This window comes from Pristiophorus japonicus, chromosome 8 (genome assembly GCF_044704955.1).
Source record: "Pristiophorus japonicus isolate sPriJap1 chromosome 8, sPriJap1.hap1, whole genome shotgun sequence".
Classification (NCBI taxonomy): Eukaryota; Metazoa; Chordata; class Chondrichthyes; family Pristiophoridae; genus Pristiophorus; species Pristiophorus japonicus.
This window is the reverse complement of record NC_091984.1, coordinates 199,614,381-199,631,787: the sequence shown is the minus strand read 5'-3', so window position 1 is coordinate 199,631,787 and position 17,407 is coordinate 199,614,381. Positions and strand designations below refer to the sequence as shown.

At 47.0% G+C, this 17,407-nt stretch overlaps 2 protein-coding genes across 2 annotated transcripts in view; one reads left to right on the top strand and one right to left on the bottom strand.

Annotated features, from left to right (window-relative positions):
• Positions 1-997: 997 nt before the first annotated feature.
• Positions 998-3,864, bottom strand: uqcr10 (ubiquinol-cytochrome c reductase, complex III subunit X). Its single transcript, XM_070887750.1, has 2 exons — positions 3,559-3,864; positions 998-1,270 (listed from the first exon to the last, which is right to left on the bottom strand). Exons 1-2 carry the CDS (start codon positions 3,697-3,699, stop codon positions 1,220-1,222), a joined length of 192 nt encoding a protein of 63 aa, XP_070743851.1. The 5' UTR covers positions 3,700-3,864; the 3' UTR covers positions 998-1,219.
• A 77-nt stretch (positions 3,865-3,941) lies between these two features.
• The window catches only part of zmat5 (zinc finger, matrin-type 5), a 31,428-nt gene continuing 17,962 nt past the window's right edge, over positions 3,942-17,407 (top strand). The window contains exons 1-3 of the mRNA XM_070887749.1: positions 3,942-4,221; positions 7,809-7,871; positions 12,435-12,515. Coding sequence (XP_070743850.1) covers positions 4,095-4,221; positions 7,809-7,871; positions 12,435-12,515 — 271 coding nt within the window. The 5' untranslated portion in view covers positions 3,942-4,094. The remainder of the gene's footprint in view (positions 4,222-7,808; positions 7,872-12,434; positions 12,516-17,407) is intronic.

Below are 17,407 nucleotides of genomic sequence, written 5' to 3'. Positions count from 1 at the left end.
AGGAAAAGAGTGTTTGAAGACCAGGCCCTCCAAACTGCCACCAAGCTCATAGTCTACAGGGCTGTAGTAATACCTGACCTCCTGTATGGCTCAGAGACATGGACCATGTACAGTAGACACCTCAAGTTGCTGGAGAAACATCACCAACGATGTCTCCACAAGATCTTACAAATCCCCTGGGAGGACAGGCGCACCAACATTAGCGTCCTCACTCAAGACCAACATCCCCAGCTTTGAAGCACTGACCACACTCGATCAGCTCCGCTGGGCAGGCCACATGCCCGACACGAGACTCCCAAAGCAAGTGTTCTACTCGGAGCTCCTTCATGGCAAACGAGCCAAAGGTGGGCAGCAGAAACGTTACAAGGACACCCTCAAAGCCTCCCTGATAAAGTGCAACATCCCCACTGACACCTGGGAATCCCTGGCCCAAGACCACCCTAAGTGGAGGAAGTGCATCCGAGAGGACGCTGAGCATCTTGAGTCTCAATGCCGAGAGCATGCAGAAAACAAGCGCAGACAGCGGAATGAGCGGGCAGCAAACCAGTCCCACCCACCCCTTCCCTCAACGACTACCTGTCCCACCTGTGACAGATTCTATGGTTCTCGTATTGGACTGTTCAGCCACCAAAGAACTCACTTCAGGAGTGGAAGCAAGTTCCTCGATTCCGAGGGACTGCCTATGATGATGATGTAGTATTATAGCCAGTTACTGTGATAGGAAATTGACTTATTTTTAAAGTGTGGCTATGTTAATCCAATCCTAGAAAAATTATCCAGTAATTTAAATATAAATAACCAAATGCAAAAAAAAACACGGAATCATCAAATAATTTGAATCAAGCAACTTTGAATTCAGGAGACAGTATGTAATAGTAAGATTCAATAAAAAACTGATCCTTTGAATGAAAGAAAAAAAATCTTAGGTCTCAAACTTGTTAAAGTACTTGCCTCTTGTTCAGTGATCAGCATGGACAAAAATGATTAAAAGCAAAAAAATTGTTGAGAATTTATTAGATATACATCTCAGTAACCATATTCAGCAAATATACCCAGCATTAGTCCAATTACAGCAACCATTCTTGCAGGGATCAGCTAGAAACAATTTGTCAACAGTCTGATAAATGAATGTGCCATCCACCAGGACCATCGATGCTGGGCTGTTCATCAGTAGCAACTGTCAAGGGGATAGAAAGTACCTTGCAGCATGGTATTCTATTTATTCTTCATCTTTTTTCTCATAATTGTGCTTGATGTGTTTCCAGAGTTTCTGCAAATAGAGAAAATATTATTTCACTGAATCTGCTTCTCACCTCATTGGTCACTAAAGTAAAATTACATAAATATTTATTTGAGCATCTGCTTTGAAACATAAAACACATGAAGAGGGCGCGACAACACAACCAGTAAATTTACAAGCTACGTAGCAGATTTAAAATATTTTTAATTTTCCTATTCAAATTCAGAGATCGAGAACTGAAAAGGAATCTTGTGTCGGCAGCTCGGTCATTTGTACGATAACATCTTCATTCTGTATGTGGTATCTTCGCCCAACAGATGGGCAGGCACGACTTGCCAAACCAAGAATCAATGATACGAATACAAGTTGTACTACAGATGCATAGTGAACCAACATAATGATTGTAGCATATGCTCTGCTTTTATAATTTTTACAGCTGGAATCCAGTCCCCTTCATGTTCATTTTTAAAGAGAGGGGCAAGTTAGGCATCATGAAATGATTGCAGAAGGATTTTGAGAATGAGTGACTCAAGCAGTGATTTAAGGATACACAAGCATTATAGAACAGAACTTTGAGGAAGAAACAGACATTTGTGAAGCAGCTTACATCTATCTCAAAGCACTTCAAATACAATGAATTACATTGAAGTGTAATGATTTCAATGACAGGCAAACACGATAGCCACTTTGCACAAAACAACATTCCATAACAAAAATATGAACACTAATCTGCTTTTCGCAGTGTTGGTTGAGGAAGGAGTGTTGGCCAGGATACCAGGGGAACTGCATCCCATGGCACACTCTCATCTAAACCAGAGCAGGCCAATGGAGCCTTGATTTAACCTGTCTGATGATTAGCACCCCTCAATGCTATACTGCTCCAGCACAGCACTGGAGTATCAGCTTATTTTATGCAATGAAATCATGAAGTGGGGCATAAACCTTCTGTTTGAGTATAGCTGAAAAATGTAAGCATGGTAAAAATAAATTAAATAAGTTACGAGAGCAGGAACAGTTAGTGGGGATCAAGAGAAACGTATAAAAGTTAGGACAAGTCATGAACGGAAAGAACAAAATAATCAGGAAATCTGAGTCAATGAAGGCTTAAAGACAGAAATGGAACAATAAAAAAACCCACAATTGTCAGTGCAGGAAGAGGAAACAAAAACATTGCCTAAACCTGGCTTAATCAAAGAAGCTGATAAATTACAATAAGTGGGTCCTGAGATTCCCTACACCATTGTGGGAGCACCATCACCACAAGAACAGCAGCAGTTCAAAGACAAGATTCACCGGCTACCATCACCACCTTCACCAGGCAATTGGAGGTGCAATAAATCCAGCCATGCCCCCGTTACCCACATCCCAAGAATAAAAAAAGGATATTGGGAGAAAACTTGTTAACTACACAAGAAAGGAGATTAAGAAGCACTGGAAATTTTTGTAGGGCAAGAGAATGGGAATGGCCGTTACTGGATTAGTAATCCAGAGATGCAAGTTCAAATCTCACCATGGCAGCTAATTAAATAAATCTGGAATAAAAACCTAGTATCAGTATTGGTGACCATGAAATTACTGGATTGTCATAAAAACCTATGTGGTTCACCAATGTCCTTTAGGGAAGGAAACCTGCTGTCCTTACCCAGTCTGGCCTTTATGTGACTCCAGACCCACTGCAATGTGGTTGACTCTTAACTGCCCTCTGAAATGGCCGAACAAGCCACTCAGAACACCACCACCTTCTCAAGGGCAATAAATGCTGGCCTTGCCAGCGACACCCACATCCCATGAATGAATAAAAAGAGAAAAAACACCCGTGCCAGCATCTGACTTAAGGGATGCACAATGATGTTAAGGGTACAACCACTCGCTTTTCTAGACAAGAACTGAACCTAGTTGAACATAACCTCGAGGGAACAATGCAAAGGTCAAAAATGGGTTTTAATCTCGAATCTCAGTACCGTCCGGTACTATAGCTAGTCACACCATTGCTACTTTAAACAAATCATTAAGATTCGGTGAAATAACTTACGTATAGAGTTTAAAATATAAATCCCAATTTTTTCTGACATTGTATTTCAAGGTGAGATTGTGAGGAGGGCAAACTCGCATTACATGGCACTGGCTGTGTGAGCATTTTCTAACCGTCCGCCTCCTCCACCCATTAATAACTCAAAGTCATTCGGAGCGGCTCAGCGAAAGGAAAGAGCGAGCGGCCGGGTCGGCTGAAGGTGAGACCGCTGCCGGTCTGAAGGCGCTTCCCTCCCGCGGGTTCACCCTCCGGCCCCTTCCCCGAGCGGCGAGTCCTCCAGACTCACCCCTTCGTTGAGGTGGTCAAACAGCGTGTCTCCGGCTTGGTCGAAAACCCTCTCGAAGAAGACGGCGCCCAGCACGATGGTGAGCGCGAAGGTGGAGGTCCTCCGGAACAGGAGGTTGTAGGCCCGCCGCATCAGCGCCATCTTCCCGCCGCTGTCTCCCAGCCCGCGCCGCGCCACAGCACAGAGCACTCACAGCCCTCCGCCGCTCCTAAACACCACCGCGACAATTACTGACATTAAAACCCCTCCGCGGCAACGCCAAACTTTATCTCACATGACATTGCAAAACACTCGTTGAGGGGACATCAAAGCCCGCGCGGAATTAGCTGGGACCTATTTTATTTTGCGGATAAACACAAAGAGTGATATTCGGCATCCTTTGGGTAAAGCTGTCACTGTTGTCGGCAGATTCGCCAACCGTGCTTTCCAGGGGGATTGTGACTGTGACCGAGGGCGGCAGATTCGCCAGCCGCGGTTTCCAGGGGGACGGACGGCGGGAATGAGGAGCGGCAGGTCCGCCGACACCGCCGGTTACAATGGGCAAGACCTATTTCTGCGATTATTGCGGCAGGTCGTTTCAAGACAATCTCCATAACCGAAAGAAACATTTGCAGGGGGTTCAGCATCAGAGGGCGAAGAAATTCTGGTTCGACTCATTTCGAGGTAAATGGGATAGGAGGAGGCAGTTAGTTTGTTGTGGGGGGCCGCGGGCCTGGCACAAGGTTCTGGTTATCCACGGGAAATGCCGGTGAGAATTGGGACAGGCTGCACTCGGATCAGATTGGTTAAAAGCCTCATTCATTGTTGGATGGCTCGGTAAGTTTGTCCAGTGAGTCGCTGAGCCATACAGACCAGGAAAGTTCTAGGGTCAGTCCCCACTTTATGCTGAGTTGCGAACTGCCCGTTTTTCTGGCTGCAGCTTGCACGGTGGCTCCGGGGAACCTCTCCAACTCGCGCTCTGTCTGTCCCCTGCCTCGGCTCTTCTGTGAGGGGCTGGGCCGCACAGTAGCGAGAGCTTTAGCTCGACCAACTCGGGAACCACAGTGCGAACAGTGCTGGAGAGGTTTGGTAGCTAAAGTTCTATCCACCAGGAAGGTGGTGCAGGAGAGGGAGTTGTTTATGGGAAATAGACATTGAACATTCTCCACCGTCACTGCCAGGATATATCACCAGGCCCTACCCCTATAAATGCAGCAAATTATCGACTGGAGATTTGGTCCAGAACTCTTTTTGGGAGAAAATTAAAACATTACATCATTAAATCGTGTCCCCCCCGATCTGGGGGGCGCACCAAACATTTCCAAGGCCCTTTTTTTGGGTGTTTTTTTTAAAAGTTTTTTTTTGGGCACTAAAATCTTTTTTCCTCCAAGTGCCCCCTATAAAAGGGGAGGGGGACACTAAAAACACCGGCAATTAAAACAAATTAAACTTTAAAACATAAAATCAAATTAAAATTTGATTGCCGGGGGTGACGATGCACTCCAGTCCCTCCGGCGCCAACCTCTCGCGGAAGGCCGCGTGCTCCCTTGTGCCCAGTAGCAGCTGCTTTCAATTAATTCTATGTCAATGCATCCATGCTGCCGAGAATGATAAACCAGGTGGTATAAGTATTATAGTGTGCATTTACCACTCCATATAATTCAGTTTAAAGCCACACAAATAACTAGGCTGTGGAGTTGCACAATGCAATCTCTTGTAGACTGCAATATGTTTTGTACACAATGTTTTTTTTAAACTGAAAATTCTTAATTTTTTTTTCAAATAAGTGAACATGAACTGAAACTTTATTTATTTCATTACAAAAATGATCAAACGGTCTGAAATATGTATAGTAGATTTTATGAAATTGCTTTCCTTTCTATTAATAAAACCTCAAGAAATCAGAATATACATAGAATCATACAGCACAAATGAAGGCCATTCAGCCCATTGTGAAAGAGCTGTCAAATTTCGTCCCACACCCCAGCTTTTCCCCCCATAATCCTGCAAATTATTCCTCAAGTGCATGTACAATTGCCTTTTGAAAGTTCCTATGGAATATGCTTCAACCACCTTTTCAGGTAGTGCATTCCAGATCTTAAACCTCTGGGGGGGGGGGGGGGGGGGGAATTCTCATTTCCTCAACGTTTTGCCAATTATTTTAAATCTATGACATACTTGCCAGAAAAAACTGTGTCTCCCTATTTGCTCTATTAAAACTCCATATTTAGAATTATTTATTGTCTCCCCATAATCTTCTCTGCTCCAAGGAGAACAATCTCTGCAAGCTTCTCTGATCTCTCCACATAACTGAAGCCCCCTCATCCCTGGTATCAACCTGACATGCTCGCTAAGGCCTTGACATCTTTTCTGAAGTGTACCCAGAATTGTGTACACTACTCCAACTGAGGCCTTACCAGTGATTTGTAAAGGTTTGGCATAACTTCCTTGTTTTTGTATTCAATGCTCTTATTTACAAAGCCAAGTATCTCATATGCTTTCTTAACTGCCTTATCAATTTGCGCTGGCAATTTTTTTTAAAGTTGTGAATATGCACCCACAGGTCCCTCTGCTCTTGTACGGACCCATCTAAAAATAGTACAATTTAGATTATATTGTCTCTCCACTTTGTTCCTCCCAAAGTGCATCACTTTGCACTTATCCACATTCAATTTAATCTGCCATGTGCCTGCCCATTTCACCAGTCTGTCGTCTTCTGAAGTTTGTTACTATTCCCCTCATTATTTACCACATTGCGAAGTTTTGTATTCTTGAACTTTGAACCAGTGGCCTTAGCCAAAGATTTTTATCAGCTATTTTTCAGTGCTGCATTGCTTTTGAATTATTGGCTTTTTTTGAGTTTTTGAGGGTTAGTATGAATGCTGATCTCGGGTGGGGCAGTGTTCGGGATCCTACAATTGACTTTTGGGGCCCTGGGTTAGGCAGCAGAACAACAGGTTCCCCACCTATTGCTACTCCGTAATCCGTATTCAAAGTGCATGAAGAATCATTTGGCCCATCATGCTGGCACTTCAACTGAAATGATCTAATCTCGTTTCCTTTGTATCCTTTTTATATTCCTTTTTAAATACTTATCCAATTCCCTTCTAAGTGATTTTATAATTGATGCCTCAAAAGCCACTTGTGGTAAAGCATTCACGTTCCACTAACCCTCTGTGGGGAAAAAACTTCTAATTTCTTCCTTTGTTCGTCTGGTGATAATCTTTAGAGACTCAAGTTATGTATCTGCCTGCAATCAATTTGCATCTCAAACCTTTTATTATTTTGAAAATCTCTATTGGATTCCCCTTTATTCCCTTCCAGTGAAAAAGCCCCAATTCCTCAAGCCTTTCATCATAATTATAACGCCTCATTCTTGGTATAATTGTAATGAATATTTGCTGTACCCTTTCCATGGTTCTAATATAGGTATTCATCTTTATAATGGGGAGCCTTATGCAAATCTCCAACCATGGCTATGGTTTCCCTAAAAGAAAAAAACAATTATCCAAACATGACCTGCCTTTTACCATTCATGCTGGCTGTCTCTAATTAGCCCATGTCTTTAGAAGTATAACATAATTTCATCTGTATTATGACTAGTGGGTTTCTTACAACTGAAGCAAGACTAATTACATTACAATCCCTTGGGTTATCCTTTTTTTTACTCTTTTTTTTTTTCTTTTGAAAGGGATGTAACATTTACCACACTCTAGTCCCTTAGCACAGTTCCTGTTTTCAATTTGTGTGGACATCAAGCAGGAACAGCATTGGGCCCTACTGCTTGTCCTTCAAAATTGAATAACACTCTGTGACGAATGTGGATTAATAACTTGGGTGAGATACCAGTGGGCAATCACTGTCGGTGGAATTGTACCTCCATGATGCTTTTGGGGAGGAAAGGAAGTGAAATTTAAATTGGAAGAAGCAATAGTACAATCGCAAAATGCTTATTGCCTTCTAGCCCAAAAAGCCATTTTTTTTGGTATGAGTCTTAATAGTGTCAGCAGGCTATTTGACAATGATAGTCAGGATTATCACAGTCAAACTTAATCCTACCATTACTGAAGCATGTTCAGCAGAGGTCGCTGGATAATGATGAGTGAGAACACTGGCTGATTTTCCTCTCCTCTGCCTAGGGTACTGCGGTCAATTGTAGCACCCCAACTAGCGCTTAGTAAACTGAAATATGCCTATATTATTTTGGAAAAGCTATGATATAAGTTGGCATACTTATTGTTTAAAGTAATTAATCTGATTTTGGATTTCAGATAGTGCCACAATCTTGGCAGAAGAACTTGCCAAAAAGCCTTGCAGAAAGTTTCTACAATCGGGTAAGTGCAGAAATGTCAAAAAGATAAAGCATAGGGACTGAATAGTGCAGTGTGTTAAGCGCATACTCCATCACCTCTGGGACTTGGGTCTGAATCTAACTCAGGCTAACAAAATGATGTTCTCACCCTCTTCCCAGTGAGTGTAGGTTCAAAAGCACTAAAGTGCTAAACAGTTAAACTGTTCCCATTGGCGGACGGGCCGAGAACCAGAGGACTCAGATTTAAGCTGATTGGCAGAAGATCCAGACATGAGGAAAAACCTTTTTACGTCGCGTGGTTATGATCTGGAATACACTGCAGGGTGGTGGAGGCAGCTTCAATCATGGCTTTCAATAGGGAATTAGATAAGTACCCGAAGGAGAAAAAAAATTGCAGGGTTACGGAGAAAGGGCGGGGGATTGGGACTAGCTGAAGTTCTCTTGCAGAGAGCCGGCGCGGGCTCGACAGGCTTAATAGCCTCCAACTGTGCTGTAACAATTCTATGATTCTGAGGTTGGCAGTCAGTAGTGTAATGCTGTCTTATTCCCAAGGCCACTGTTCTCATAAGAGTTGAGTATGAGAACTTTACGTGCTATAATATGGCCACCTGAATTATGGCAAAAAAATCCAGCAGTACAATTTTTTTTCCTTTTTAGTTCCCCTTTGGTACTGTACCTAAGTGGCCATTGACATGCGCCTCAAAGTCCATGTCACCAGGTTATTTGACTGCAGGAGGCTTCATACCTGTAGCTGATCCTGTCCTCACCCAACATTGATTCAAAGCACTTCCAACAGGGCTTTCTGGATAGTAATGAAAACCTAGAGCCTTAATCCCAGGGACACTGGAGCTAATTATATGTCCTGTACTGCTGTTCTGGCTGAATTCTGCTAACTTGGCATAGTCTGGGAATTGAAGCTGGTTTGTATGGCTCAACTACTCCCTGGATAAACTTGCTAGGCCATCAGGAGATCATCTGGCAGGACAATCTTAAATTTAATGCTTTCAAAACTTTTGGGTTGCCTCTTTGGAGGGCATTTAGAGATACATAATGCTGGGGGGATGTGCTGGTGATCATAAGTTAGTGGGAGTAATCTGCTGTGGTGAATTAAAACTATAATTCCAAAGTCTATTGTCCAAATGCAATTTCCCCCCACACCCCCCCCCCCCCCCCAATAGCTGTATTGGGTCAGAGATATTGAAATTTGTTCTGTGCTTGCAACAATAGTGTAATATTCATGATGATTTGATGTTTTTTTTGGTTTGTTACATTTAGAATAAATCCTCAGGATGGAGTTCTATCCTAAAACATGCTAAGCAAATTTCTCAGCACGATGAGATAGAGTTTCCACTTGCCACCTGGGTGAAAAACAGATGTTGCAGATCGCCCACCTGTCCCAGAAACTACTAGTGGAAATAAAGTCAAGTGGCCAATCCACAACACCAGTTTTTTTTAATCTGGGTGGCAAGTGGAAAATGTACCCAAATATTTCAGTGTATACCTAAATATTTCAGTGTGTAAAAATGTAGTGTTTAAAAAAAAGTACTTTTATTATATGTCTTGCTGATCTAGAAGCTTTTTTTTGTGTGCTAACAGGAAAGCAGAGAGATGTATTTGTCAGGATATTGTCAATTCAACAATGGCGTGTTAAATTTTTAAACAGGCTATATACAAGTTGCCTCCTGTCATTGGACGCTGGGTTCTTTTGGGGGGGGGGGGGGTGCGGAAATGGGTGAAGGTAATGCATTTGCACACTGATAGATGCAGCCCAAGTTTCGGGCCGCGCCGACCTGGACGCCCGTTTTTTGCGCCACAAAGTGCGCCTTAAAAAAACCTCACCTATTCTCCGGCTCCCTGCAGGTCCTCTGGAGCTGGGCGCGGCACAGCATGAGCTGTGGGGGGGGCGGAGCCTGATCCCTGCGCTGAAAACAGTGCCTCTGCACATGCGCGCTACAGTGGGCGCGCATGTGCAGAAGCTCCAGGTGCCCAAAACTGTGGGAGAGGCCCGAAGCACTCAGCCCCTAGCCCTGGCCGAATAGCTGCGTGGATAAGGCTCACCTCCCACCCGACCCGACTTAACTCCCGCTCCCCGGACCCGACCCGATCCCGCCCACTGACCTCCGCGCCCCGCCCCCCCCCCCCCCCCCCCCCCGGATCTCCGCGATTCTCTTTCCCCCCCCCACCCCCACCAATCTCCGCAACCCAACCTCCACGACCCCCCCCACCGACCTCCGCGACACCCCCCCCCGACCCGAGACCCGACGCCACCTACCTGTAAACCCAGCCCGAAGTATTGGGCCCGGCCGTTCAGCCTCCTTCTCTCCCTCTCCTTCCTCCCCCCCTCTCCTTCCCCCTTCCCCCCCCCCCTCTCCTTCCCCCCCCCTTCTCCTTCCCTTCTCCTTCCCCTCTCCTTCCCTTCTCCTTCCCTTCTCCTTCCCCCCCCCCTCTCCTTCCCCCCCCCCCTCCCCCCCCTCTCCTTCCCCCCCCCCCCTCCTTCCCTTCTCCTTCCCCTCTCCTTCCCTTCTCCTTCCCCCCCCCTCCTCCTTCCCCCCCCCTCCTTCCCCCCCCTCCTTCCCCCCCCCCCTCCTTCCCCCCCCCCCTCCTTCCCCCCCCCCCTCCTTCCCCCCCCCCCTCCTTCCCCCCCCCCTCCTTTCCCCCCCCCTCCTTCCCCCCCCTCTCCTTCCCCCCCCTCTCCTTTCTCCCCCCCTCTCCTTTCTCCCCCCCCCTCTCCTTTCCCCCCCCACTCTCCTTTCCCCCCCCCCTCTCCCCTCGCTGTCAGAAACACAGACACTGACTGACAGAGAGATAGAGACACACTTGGGGGGGGGGGGGGGGGGGGGGCGTCCCAGCACGCTGTTGGAGGACTCCCGGTGCTGCAGTCGTTAAGTAGAAAATGTTTTATTTATTGATTTAAAAAATGTTTTAATTTATTTTTTATTAATTTTTTTGATTGATTTATTGATTGATTTATTGATGTATTTATCATTTATTATTGATGATGGCTCTTTATTTGTAAAACTGAAGTATTTAATGTTTGTAAACTTCCCTTTAAACCCCCCGCCCCATTCCCTACACCTGATTTGTAACCTACGTCTGATTTTCTAAGTGTAGACGAGGTTTGTCTGAGCGTACAAAAATCTACACTTACTCCATTCTAAGTTAGTTTGGAGTATGTTTTCACTGCCTAAACTTTCAAAACGGGCGTAAGTGGCCGGACACGACCCTTTTTGGAAAAAAAATCTGTTCCAAACTGAAACTGTTCTAACTGACTAGAACTGGAGCAAACTAAAGGCCGAGAATTGCAATTTCTCAGATACACCATTCTAAACCCGTTGCTCCAAAAAAACAGGAGCAACTCAGGCCGAAACTTGGTTCCATGGAGAGGTGTCTGGAAGAGGCCAAGTGCTTTCCTGCAGGGAGAGGGAAATGTTAGAGCCTTCTGAAATTCTTGCTGGCTGGTCATAGACTAACATTAGCAGGGATGGAGAAGGGGTCAATTGTCCACCCTCTTGTCCTAGGACTGCTGTGTGAAAACTAACCCCAAACACTATGGGGTCAGGTTTCGGCCTGAGTTGCTCCTGTTTTTTTTGTAGGTGAGGGGTGGAGGAGGAGAGGAGAGGGGAAGTGGGAGGGAGAGGAGGGGGGGGGAAGAGGAGGCAAGAGAAGATGGGGGGAAGAAGAGGCAAGAGAAGATGGGGGGAAGAAGGACGGGAGAGGGAGGGGGGAGTGGAGGGAGTGGGGAGAGCGGGGGGGAAGTCGGTGCGGGACTTGAACCGGGGCGGTGGGGGGGAGCTGGAGCAGGACTTGAACCGGGCGGGGAGAGCGCCAGAGCGGGACTGCGGGGGGGGGGGGCTAGGGGCGGTGTGCTTCGGGCCCCTCCCACACAGCCTCGGGGGCCTGGAGCTACTGCCCATGCGCGCACACTCTGGCGCACATGTGCAGAGGTCCCGGCACTGTTTTCAGCGCCGGGACCTGGCTCCGCCCCCGACCCCTTGTGCTGTGCCACGCCGAGCATGAAGATGTCCTAAATAAATCGCAGAATCACACGATAAGTTTTCGGCACCCATTTTCTTCCAGAAAGTCGGCGCACTTTATCGCAATGCGCCATTTTCCAGCGGGCGGAAACTTGGGCCCTATAAAATCACCTTTCAGTATTACACCACATTCTAAAATTGTGGGCAAAGATCGCACCGATGGCCAGTCAAGAATAGAATAATTAATGAAAGCACAGATGGGACTCAACATTTGGTTTTGGGTCTGTGTTTTATCCCCATGTCGTTGAATTATATCACCTGAAAATATGCCGTTGTTGTTGAGAGGTAAGCAGAGTGCTCCCAGACCTCCACCCGTGTGCCCTTTGGACAGCCAACAGGAGATATGAGGTACTGCCCGAGTAGGACATCTCATCTGATTTATTTACTTGGGGCCTCCCTTTTCAGTGTGACTCCGATTGAGAACTGTCTATGCTTCTGTGTATTGATGTCCTACTTTACCATCTTTTCATTCCAATATTTGACCTTATTTTATCAGTTTATCTTCAATTCTTTGTTACTGGTATGATTTTAATTACTTTTTTTTTCTATAGGTCAGTGCGATTTTGGTGCTAATTGCAAATTTTCCCATATGACTGATGATGATGTTCAGAAGTTGAGACAAAAAGTGGAAGGTATGAGCAAGTGATTCTATTGTGTAATAGATGTGAATTAAAGGAGTTTATGAAAAATGATCATCCTGACTGTTTATCTTCAGATCATTAGGTGTAATCCAATCATCAAATTATAATTTACAGCTGAACCTCTTTAATCCAAATCTTGCCATCAGAGCACTTTAACACTTTTGTCGCAAACCTCAATTTTCCTTTCTCTGGTTTTAAGGGCCCAAGTTTCGGGCCGCGCCTAGAATGGCGCAGCCCTGACCTGGACGCCCGTTTTTCGCGCCACAAAGTGCGCCTAAAAAAAACTTACAGATTGTCCGGCTCCCTGCTGGTCCTCTGGAGTCAGGCGCGGCGCAGCACGAGCTGTAGGAGGCGGAGCCAGGTCCCTGCGCTGAAAACAGTGCTGGGACCTCTGCACGTGGGCGCGCATGTGCAGTAGCTCCAGGCGCCCAAAACTGTGTGGGAGGGGCCCGAAGCACGCAGCCCCTAGCCCTGGCCGAATGGCCTCACTGGGGCTGCGTGGATAAGGCTGCCTCCCACGCCCAGCTCCTGCTTCCACCCGACACCGACCCGACTCCCGCTCCCCCCCCCCCTCCCCACGACCCCGGACTGGACCCGCCCTCCCACCCGACCTGACCTCCCTCTCCCTCCCTCCCCCCCCGAACCGAACCGACCTCCCTCCCACCACCACCACCCCCACCCCCACCCCTCCCGACCCGACCAGGACCCCGGACCCGACCTGACTCAACGCCACCGACCTGTAAATCTGGTGCTGGGGACGGGTCCTGTCCAAAGTCTTGGACCGGGCCGGGCCCGGCCTGTTCAGCCTCCCCCGCCACCCCCCCTCTTCTCCTCCCCTCCCCCCCCCTCTTCTCTTCTCCTCCCCTCCCCCCCCCTCTTCTCCTCCCCTCCCCCCCCTCTTCTCCTCCCCTCCCCCCTCTTCTCCTCCCCTCCCCCCCTCTTCTCCTCCCCTCCCCCCCTCTTCTCCTCCCCTCCTCCCCCTCTTCTCCTCCCCTCCCCCCCCTCTTCTCCTCCCCTCCCCCCCCTCTTCTCCTCCCCTCCCCCCCTCTTCTCCTCCCCTCCCCCCCTCTTCTCCTCCCCTCCCCCCCCTCTTCTCCTCCCCTCCCCCCCTCTTCTCCTCCCCTCCCCCCCCTCTTCTCCTCCCCTCCCCCCCTCTTCTCCTCCCCTCCCCCCCTCTTCTCCTCCCCTCCCCCCCTCTTCTCCTCCCCTCCCCCCTCTTCTCCTCCCCTCCCCCCTCTTCTCCTCCCCTCCCCCCTCTTCTCCTCCCCTCCCCCCCCTCTTCTCCTCCCCTCCCCCCCCTCTTCTCCTCCCCTCCCCCCCTTTCTTCTCCCTTCTCCCTTCTCCCTTCTCCCTTCTCCCTTCTCCCTTCCCCCTTCCCCCCTTCTCCCCCCTTCTCCTCCCTTCTTCTCCCTTCTCCCCCCTTCTTCTCCCTTCTTCTCCCTTCTCCCCCCTTCTTCCCCCTTCTTCTTCCCCCTTCTTCTTCCCCCTTCTTCTTCCCCCTTCTTCTTCCCCCTTCTTCTTCCCCCTTCTTCTCCCCCCTTCTTCTTCCCCCTTCTTCTCCCCCCTTCTTCTCCCCCCTTCTTCTCCCCCCTTCTTCTCCCCCCTTCTTCTCCCCCCTTCTTCTCCCCCCTTCTTCTCCCCCCTTCTTCTCCCCCCTTCTTCTCCCCCCTTCTTCTCCCCCCTTCTCCTCCCCTTCCCTCGCTGTCAGAGACAAGGGGGCGGGGGGCATCCCAGCACGCTGCTGGATGGCTCCCGGTGCTGCAATCGGTAAGTAGAAAATGTTTTATTTATTGATTTAAAAAAAAAAAATTATTTCTTTTAAATTTTTTTGTATTGATTTATTGATGTTTTTATCATTTATTATTGATGATGGCTCTTTATTGAAGTGTTTAATGTTTGTAAACTTCCCTTTTTAAACCCCCCCCCCCCCCATTCCCTACGCCTGATTTGTAACCTACGCCTGATTTTCTAGTGTAGACAACGTTATTTCCACCTTTGACCCTATTCCCACCAAACTGCTGACCACCCAATGTACTTTTCTGGCTCCCATGTTATTGTTAATGGTTCTCTCTCCTCGGGTACTGTTCCCCTCTCCCTCAAATCTTCCGTCATCACTCCTCTCCTCTCAAAAAAAAAAACCCTCGACCCCTCAGTCCTTGTAAACTACCGACCCATCACAAATCTCCCTTTCCTCTCCAAAGTCCGTGAAGATGTTGTAGCCTCCCAAATCCGTTCCCATCTTTCCCACGATTCCATGTTTGAATCCCCCCAATCTGGTTTCCGTGCCTGCCACAGTACCGAAACGGCTCTCATCAAAGTCACAAATGACATCCTTTGTGGCTGTGACAAGGGCAAACTATCCCTCCTCGTTTTTCTTGACATGTCTGAAGCCTTTGACACGGTTGACGACTCTATACTTCTCCAGTGCCTCTCCACCGTCATTCAGCTGGGTGGGACTTCACTTGTCTGGTTCCATTCTTGTCTATCCAATCGTAGCCAGAGAATCACCCGCAATGGCTTCTCTTCCTGTCCCCGCATCATTACCTCTGGTGTCCCCCAAAGATCTTGGCCCCTTCCTATTTCTCATTAACATGTTGTTCTTTGGTGACATCATCCAAAAACACGGCATCAGTTTTCACATGTATGCTGATGACACCTAATTCTACCTCACTACCACTTCTCTTGTCCCCTCCACGGTCTCTAAATTGTCAGACTGCTTGACCAACGTGCAGTTCTGGATGAGCAGAAATTTTCTCCAATTGAATATTGGAAAGACCAAAGCCATTGTTTTCGATCCCCACCCGAAACTCCGTTCCCTAGCCACGACTACATCCTTCTCCCCAACTTCTGTCTGAGGCTGAACCACAATGTTCGCAACCTTGGTGTCAATGAGCTTTCAGCCACATATCCGCAACACCTCCGTAACATCGCCCGTCTCCGCCCTTGCCTCAGCTCATCTGCTGAAGCCCTCATCCATGCCTTTGTTACCTCTAGACTTGACTATTACACTGCACTCCTGGCTGGCCTCCCACATTCTACCCTACTTAAACTAGAGGTGATCCAAAACTCATCTGCCTGTGTCCTACCTCGCACCAAGTCCCACTCACCCATCACCCTTGTGCTTGCTGACCTACATTGGCTCCCGGTTAAAGAGCGCCTCGATTTCAAAATTCTCATCCTTATTTTCAAATCCCTCCATGGCCTTGCTCCTCCCTATCTCTGTAATCTCCTCCAGCCCCACAACCACCCCCCCCCCCCCCCCCCGAGATGTCTGCACTCCTCTAATTCTGCGCTCTTGAGCATCCCTGATTATAATTGCTCAACCATTGGTGGCGCTGCCTTCTGTTGCCTAGGCCCTAAGCTCTGGAATTCCCTCCCTAAACCTCTCTGCCTCTCATTCCTCCTTCAAGATGCTCCTTAAAACCTACCTCTTTGACCAAGCTTTTGGTCACCTGCCCTAATTTCCCCTTGTGCGGCTTGGTGTCAAATTTTTTAAATCTCCTAATGCTCCTGTAAAGCGCCTTGGAACATTTCACTACTTTTAAAGGCACTATAAATTGTCGTTGAAAAGTAATTCTATGCCTCTGGGTGACACAAATACTGTAGAACAAAGCTTATTCATCTGAACTCCTGCTCAAATGACTTATTTTCATGCTTCCCAAGCATTTCAGCTTAAATTAGGTTTTACTGTATTACTAACCAAAAATACTTTCAAGTTTTATAATTTTTAAAACTTGTGTTTTATGACCATGATTTTCCCCTCAGAAATGGATATCTAATAAGTAAGTTGGCAACTGTATATGGTTGGGTATCACTGGTGAAAGCATCATCCGAATCATTTGCCACTCTTCAATTCTGAATTGTGGGCTTTCACACTTGGAAAATAAGTAATAGCAGGCATCCCAAATCTCTCTGATTCTTTTTTTATAGCAGGAAGCTGTGAAGGTTAATAGTTTGGTCCATTTTCCTTTTAATAATTTCGGTGAAGATTACTTATAGGTTTGATGCTTGGGGTTTTCTGCTTCTGGGCTCCCCAGCCCACGATTTCATACCAATTCACTTCAATGGACACAATTTTGGGCTGGCGAGCACAGAAGCAGAAAACCCTTGCGGGAAACTCCATAGGGTCCTATAAATCCTATATGAAATTTGATATGCGCAGTTGTGTAAACAGATCTATATCGAGTTGCCTTTTATTTCAGATGTATTTTCTAAGATTGCTTTTGTAAAGAAGTGTGATTTTATCATGTTTTAACATTGCAAGCGATCTGACCTATTCCATGGGACACAGTTCCATTGGTGTATACCAACTTTGTTAGTTTATTAATTCACTGTACCAGAGGTTTGGGCTGTCGCCTGCTGTTTCCCCACAAAGTGAGCTCCTATGTTAGCTAATCTACCATAAGGATGTAGCAAGTGAGGAGAGGGAGCTTTTCTACCATAGGAACGATTACATTAATAAAATGTGCTTAGAAACTACACTGGGCAAGAAATCTCTAACTCTTCCTGCAGGTGGGGCTGTTTTGTTTCTCCCAAGTGAACTTCTATGGTTTGTACAAACAATTTCATTTCCTTCTCAATGTAGGAATGTACAGGATTGGAAAAGGCCATTTAGATCCATTTGGCTGGCTCGAGTTTTTTTTAAACTTCACTATCTATGAAAGAAGTTGCATTTATGTAGCAGCTTATCACATCCTCAGGATGTCTCAACATGCTTTACACCAATGACTCACTAAGTGCTGTTGTATAGGCAGCCAATTTGTACATAGCAAGGTCCCACAAATAGCAAATTGATGCACGGCCAGATAATCTATATTTTTGGTGGTATTCTTTGCGGGAAGAATGTTGAGAGAAGTCTGCTCTCTGAATATTGTCATGGAATC